This window comes from Eretmochelys imbricata, chromosome 16, assembly GCF_965152235.1.
Source record: "Eretmochelys imbricata isolate rEreImb1 chromosome 16, rEreImb1.hap1, whole genome shotgun sequence".
NCBI classification, from domain to species: Eukaryota; Metazoa; Chordata; order Testudines; family Cheloniidae; genus Eretmochelys; species Eretmochelys imbricata.
The window spans coordinates 17,877,026-17,884,320 of NC_135587.1; the positions used below are offsets into that span (position 1 = coordinate 17,877,026).

Genomic DNA, 7,295 nt, shown 5'->3' on the forward strand with positions numbered 1-7,295 from the left:
TTAAAACTGGTAGAAATTGTAGATTTCAGTAGTGATGGGAAATCAAATTTAATGAATCAGAGGAAGGTTTAAAACAAACAAAAGGAGGTACTTTTTCACATAATGCAGTCAACCTGTGGAACTCACTGCCATGGGATGCTGTGAAGGCCAAAAGTATAACTCGGTTCAAAAAAGAATTAGATAAGTTCATGGAGGATAGGTCCATCAACGGCTAATAGCCAAGGTGGTCAGGGACGCAACCCTGTGCTCCATGTGTCCCTAAAACTCCAACTGCCAGAAGCTGGGATGGGACTACAGGAGATGGGTCACTCAAAATTGCCCCACTCTGTTCATTCTCTCTAGAGCATCTGGCAATGGCCACCATCAGAAGACAGAAGACAGGGCTAGATGGACCTTTGGTCTGGTCCAGTATGGCCGTTCTTATGTTCTTAAGTGAATCATGAAAAAACAGAGATCCCATTGCTCCTAAATTGAGGTCAGAGGCCAGAAACCTCAAATGGGAAGCTTGATGGGTCATGGGGTCAGACTGGGAGAAAAAACGTGGTGATACTCTTTCCAGCCCCACCTATGTGAATCGGCAAAATTTGATGCTGCTCACAAAAGACTGAGCAGGTATTCAAAATATGACACTGCGTGCAGTCTGGATCCACTGGTCCCCTTGAGCGTGGCTTCTTCTTTGGCCTTTGCTGGGCTCCTTGGGTTTGGGACTAGCTGGCAGATGCATGTCATGATTGAGATACACTGGTGGAGCTGCATGGAAGAAATCTGCACACCCCGTATCTACAGTGTGCCTGTCTCTAGCCAGTGTTGTTGGTCTGTCATTTTCACAAACTGTAACAGGTGAACGTAACGCTTAGTTTAAGTATATGTAATCCAAATGATATTGTGCCCGAGTAAGGAACACTGTCAATTAAATACTGACCTGACCCTGTCTGGGACCTCACCAGTGCATCCTTGCCTTTTAGCAGCACAGGAATAGTTTGCTTCTGAACACTACGTAACAAAGAACACAAATTAAGAACACCAAACACCAAATCAGTCTCAAAGTATTAATAAAGATGTGAGGTTTTAAAACCCTTCAATTGTTTCAAAACCATGTACCTGGGTTTACACAACCTGGATGCTCTCCCAGTTATTGCTGAAAATTACTACACCAGAAATGGGGATTCGTGAAAATAGAGCAACAGAAAAATGTTATTTGTGTTAAATAGAAATAAGGACGATTTTGTGGTTAAAGCCCAAGAGCCAGGACTCCTGGGTTCCATTTCCAGCACTGCCAATGACTCTCTACATCAAGTTACTTTATGGCTTGCTTTCTGGAGGTGCGGCACACTCACAGCTCCCGTAGACTTTCACAGGAATTGTGGGGGCTTATGAATTAATTACGTTTGTAAAGTGCTTGGAGATCATCCAGTGAAAGGTGCTACAGAAGTGAAAAGTATTTTATACAGGTTAGTTTACCTGGTCATACTAGACAGCTTCAAGACAGCGGTTATTGTGGAAACCTAAAGAGATAAATACAGTGTTAAAAGGTTTTAATTCTATAGTACTCACTTTCATGACTTTTGCAATGCAGGAGAGGGAGACACCCCAAAGCATGGTATTCTCTCCCTCTCTCTGATCACTAGTCCAGGCAAGTGCTTGGAAAAGTTCACTGGTCCTACAAGTATTCCTGTTAGTCCCTCAAAATGTTATTAATCCTGACGGGTCATGACATGCTATCAAATCATGGCCTCAGAGTGATCCTCAACATATTTTGGTTGGCAACCCACATGAAACCATGGGAGGTGTTTGGATGCAGTGGGATCGGGTGCCAGCTGGGCCTGGTGTTAGCTGAGAAAGATGACCTGGGACTGGTGGGGATATGGGCTACTGGTGTGAAATGGCATCTGGATTTAGCGCTGATGTGGGTTGCTGACATTGGATGGAGCACAGCTAAGGGTACTGATTGGGAGGTTGATGCAAAAGCTGCGCTCAGATGGCAACATCACTAGTGAGCTAATCGGAGTCACCAGGAGCGGTTCCTACAGGGAGCATGTCTCACTTCACAGGGGGATATCCTCCAAAAGTTCATCTCCACGTATAAAAGCACAAACCCTCCCAAACAAAGACCCATTAAAAACAACTCTGTAAAACAGCCTTACACCACTACACAATGACCTTGTTGCCCATCTAGCACTCACCAGATGGGGATGGAGGTCCAGCTGGCTGAATGAATCCAAAGTGAAAACTTTTTCCTGCACCTGTTTCACTCCACCTCTGCAAGTTAGGAGAAATAATCCAAAGCAACTTGAGACAGTTCCAAACACCCACAGGCTACAGGCCAGATTCACAGGAGAGTCAAGCTTGGGTTCCAATGCAAAAATCCCAGTGGCAGAAAGTCTGCCTGGAACAAGACATCTGCCTGGGGAAGGGACATGGTCAGGCCAGCATGGAATATGCTGATTCAGCACATCCCTAGGGCACCCTCTAGGGAAATCCCCCATTATTGGTGGAATCCTATGTAATTTGCACCTTCTGGAGACAGCAAAAGTGAATCTGACCCCTTACTTAATGCTGCTTTTTCTTTACAGGGGCTCCCATTAAAGCCTCCTTTCATGATCCAGCACAACAACAGACAATGAAGGAAAACTACCTAATCAGTACATTGTTAACAGCAGCTAGGGAACCTATTACAATACTCCAGCTCCTGAGGGCCTACCCCACCAAAGGGCATGGGATTCATAAAGGACCATCCAAGAAATAAAACAGTTTAGAGCCAGGTTAAATCCATAGGGCAAACCAGGATGGTCTCCAGGCTACAGTGTTATAAATCTAGGGAGAGGTACAGTCTATTTGAGTGGTTTGAGACCACTCTCTGCCATGGGTCTTTTGAAAATACCAACCAACCCTAGGTCCAATTCGTCCATCTGCCACTTAATTCAATGACAAAACTAGTACTGACTTCAGCAGAAGCAGAATCAGGATTTTTGCCTTATTAGATCAGAGGCTCTCAGCATGGGGGTCACAACTACCCTGCCCTTCCTATTCTATTCGACATGGGTTCTTATACCTTCCCAGATTGTGAAATGGGAGAAGGCGCCTGGCTAGAACCAAGGTACATGGGTGGGGGATCCTGGTCTAGAAATGGCTGAAAACCACCATACCAGATGGATGATGAGACTGCAAGTACATAGCAATGGGGGGAAAAAGGACAAAGCCTCATACTTTGTACATATAAGGGTGATAAATCAATAGCATTTTAGTGGGGTGTGTGGGATTGTTTGTTTAAAATACCTGCGAATTTCTGGAATCTCAGGGTTGTTTTTAAACAGACAAGACGTCTTAATGAAAGGTCTGCTACTTAGGCTCTCATTCTGTCTGTCAGCCGAGTGCTTCTTTGGAGGAGATTTTGATGACAAATTTCCCTTCACGCAGATGTTAGTCTCCTTAGTGCATTTCTTGATTGGGGATACTGACAACTTGTGTTTCTGCTTTGAAGGTGCGCCTTCGTCTGCCCATTGGAGCTTCCTTTTCAGAGCTTTAGGTTGCTTCAGTGATAGCAAACAAACAGGATGGATTAATACATAAGGATTAACTATGCAATATTATACCCTTCCTAAGGCCCTAGAGAGTTTCAAATCTCTTCCTATTGGAACCTTCATGACCACGTATAGAGAACAGAGTTTGATTTTACAACTGGATCTGTTCACATTCTTCAGAGCAGAGACTGTAATACAAATAGTAACAATCTAAATTCTTATTTTGGTGCCCATCACTACTGTATCTGATTCAGTTTCTATAGTAACTGAACAGTACCCTCTTTAAAATATATATAATCCAAAGCATTGCTGTGCAAATCTCATGATCAAATTGAAGCCAGACCTTGACCCCTCGTCTTTCTTTCTCTCTTTCAGGGATGAATCCTCCTTGATTCTGACCTGTGCTTCCATCAGACTTCAGATCTCTCTATTCCTGGCTCTATAGTGATCCTAATTTCTTTTGAAATTCCTTCTGTTTCCTTTTGGAAATGTTTTTGCTCGCCCCATATTCCTCTGTCAATACTGAGGCACACAATTAATTTAATTTTCTTCCACCGCTGAATGTCCTTCACCATCTCATGCATGTCCTACATCAGTCACGTCGTTTTGCCTTCATACCTGAAAACTTTCTGAATCACCTTAACTCACTGAGCAATCCTCTATTCTTTCTCTACTCGTCCTTATATTTCCTCCTTATCCTCCACATTCTGGATTTCATTCTGCAATCTTTCCAGCCTTCTCAGCACATGCCTTTCAAGCCCCTTATTATGTTCTGCCTTTCTTTCTTCAATTATATTGGCCTTTACAAAACAAACTCCTAGGGCATGCTCCTTATCTGGTGTAAATCAATGCAATGCTAGTGACATCAATGGAACTGTGTCAATTTACACCAGTTGAGGGTCTGGCCCTTATTTCATAGATGGCTAACAGAAGTCTTAAGAAGACCGCACATCAATTTTTCTTTAAATATTTTTTATTATCCCTCCATGTCATTTCCCCCATTGATTTATCTTATTTAATCTTGTCCAACATCTTATACATTCGTCCAAAATGTGCTGAAATTCAAAGGGGGACTGTCAACGTAACACTTTTTTCTTAAAAAAGTTCCCCAATCAGGCAGTTAAGATGCCAACAAACCCACTCCTATGTGCCCCTTCTAATATCAGCATAACCTCCGTGCCCTCAAACACTTACATCACACACATTTTCACACTACTACTAATAATTTTAACACGTCTGCATCCGCTTAAAAACCATCATGCTCTCACAGTGGTTAAGAAGATATTGTCATTTGCTCATGATGTTAAAAAAACTTCTTTCAGAATTCTCTCCTCTACTGGGGAATAGCTTGCTAACTGAATCCTATAATTCCATTGATTATGCAATTTTCAGAAGTGCCTAAGTCACTTAGGTACTTTTGAAAATTTACACAAAATTCAACAATCTTCAAATGACTCAAGAACAAATTATAAACTGAGAAAGCGGCAGCCTGTAGCCTGCTGAGAATCTTCCTAGCACCCAGAGTTCTAAAGGGATTAAGTTACAAAGAGGCTCACACGTGCCATTTTCAAAATCATGCCCATCAGATGATGTATTCTTTCACTTCGACAGTCACAGCCAACGATCCTAATCCAAAAATCCGATCTACATGGGCAGACCTTTGCACTCACATAGAGACACACTGACTTCAACGGTACTCAGCATGGGTGCAAATTCCATCCATGGGGGTGGAAACCAACAGACTCCAAAGCACAAGATTTAGCGCTATAAATTTTCTTGGATGTTGATACTTGTGCAACCCTTTCAGCATTTAATTTATTGATCAAGACCTGTCACCAGGGAATCTCTTTGCAGACTACACAATGATTACTATATATATATATATATATATATATATATAAACAATATTTATTATCATTTGTTAACTACACTCAGTACTATTCAAGACAAATGAAGACTGCGGGTGCTGGTGGTGGCCTGTGATATACCAGAAGTCAAACGAGATGATCTGTGGTCCCCTCTGGCCTTAACCTCTATGACTATGACAAAGTCCCTGCTCTGAAGAGTTCACAAACTAAGGTTCCAATCCGACAAAAACGTGTGCATGTGCTTAGCTTTAACCCTGTGAACAGCCCCATTGAATTTAATGGGCCTAAGGCTCTGACCCTGCAATGAAGGATTTCTGCGTCCGCACAGAGCCAAGTCAGTGGTGCTACGACCAGGCCCCTGTCCACACAGATCGATTGCAGGATCAAGGAACCAGGACAAAATCCTTCAATTACATACATGTGTGGGCAGACCGCTGTGTCTGTGCAGAGCCCCACAATGATGTGCCCAGGCAGATCCAGCTGCAGCACTGGGGCCTAAAGAACAAATCCTGAGACCCTTACTCACTTGAGTAGTCTTTCTTCACATCAGTAGCTGCACTAAAGACAATGGGAAGGTTTGAGTGAGTAAGCAGTGAGCATTGCAGGATCAGGCAGTTTTTATAAAGTTGGGGGCTTTTAAATTAGGCATAAGGGAAGCATACTGTTGGTACTGGTTTGTATTAGTGAGTCTCACCGAATCAAACAAATAATATAAAACTCTCCTTTGGACTGAGACCAAACACAGAAAGACTCAAGCCCAAAAGCAAAGTTTCTGAGAAAGTTACAAGTGATTGAAAAAAAGAGATTCATCATGAAAGTCCATATGTAACCTTAACGACAGTGCAACCTCAATTATCCAAAAATACCAGGGAGACCAAAATCTTTGAGTAATCAGTGGAAGCTGAACCAGCAGGATCCTCTAAGATCAGACTTCAAAGTCTACTTCTGATGTCCTTTTCCCCCCAGACTGTAGACACCCAAATAGCTTCCTCAAAGCTAGTCAGTTCAGCAGAATTAAACAATGAAATACTGCTGAGACCGAGCACTGAAGTCCTACTGTATTTTGTTGAGCCACCTGGCCTTGGGAGAATTCGCATGTGATCCTTGATTCAAACCTCACTTATCTGAACCACCTCGTTCCCAGAACCAAGATCCCATCATCCATACTAAGGTTGGAGGGATTCAGGGTGCAGTGGACCCAGTTACAGAGAAGTGAATTATAACTAATGCTTATTTCAAATCTTAAAAAAAAAAAAAAAAAAAAAAGAGGGAATGACTTGCTGCAAATCACAAGCCATAGCAGTTTAGGTTTATAATAATGCATTTGAATTCTTTTCTGGAATAGTTTGATCAAAGTATTTTTTCTGTTTGTATCAGACTCGGATGAAGAACTAAACATACCCACTTGTCCTTGCCGGGCAGTGGCTTGCGGCACCTCTTGTGTCCTGCAGAATGGTAGGACTCTGGGGAAGGCAGAGAACTCACGTTGAGAATCAATCCCTCATCTGCCTCCATGGTTTGATACACAGCTTTTGAAGGGGGCCTTTATCTGCAATAAAACCACAGCCCTGAAGCATATTACTCCACAGAGACACCCATGCGATTGCAGAGAACCCGAAGCTCCAAGGCAGAGTTCAACTTAGCAGCAGCCAGCTACACCAGACCCCACACGTGCTACCCACTCCCAGCTCAGCCCAGTGAGGGAGGACCCCAAACATAGCTGTCTTCCAAAGTCCCCTAACCAACAAATCGCAAACGCACTTTTCTGGACAGATTATTTCATTTTGAGCCAACCAGCTCAGAGTCCTACATTCATACTGAGAGAGGAGGGATTTAATTTGAAGGGCAGTGTTTAAAGTCTCTCTCTCTCTTTTGTGAGGAAAGATTTTTTTGCAGTACCAATGAG

The 7,295-nt window shown here is 42.9% G+C and overlaps 1 protein-coding gene across 1 annotated transcript in view; it reads right to left on the bottom strand.

Moving 5' to 3' along the window:
• The window catches only part of DDX31 (DEAD-box helicase 31), a 68,697-nt gene extending 61,636 nt beyond the window's left edge, over positions 1-7,061 (bottom strand). Inside the window, exons 1-5 of the mRNA XM_077836047.1 lie at positions 6,791-7,061; positions 3,277-3,530; positions 2,184-2,259; positions 1,462-1,505; positions 923-993 (exon numbers count right to left, since the gene is read on the bottom strand). Coding sequence (XP_077692173.1) covers positions 923-993; positions 1,462-1,505; positions 2,184-2,259; positions 3,277-3,530; positions 6,791-6,904 — 559 coding nt within the window. The 5' untranslated portion in view covers positions 6,905-7,061. The remainder of the gene's footprint in view (positions 1-922; positions 994-1,461; positions 1,506-2,183; positions 2,260-3,276; positions 3,531-6,790) is intronic.
• Positions 7,062-7,295: the final 234 nt, after the last annotated feature.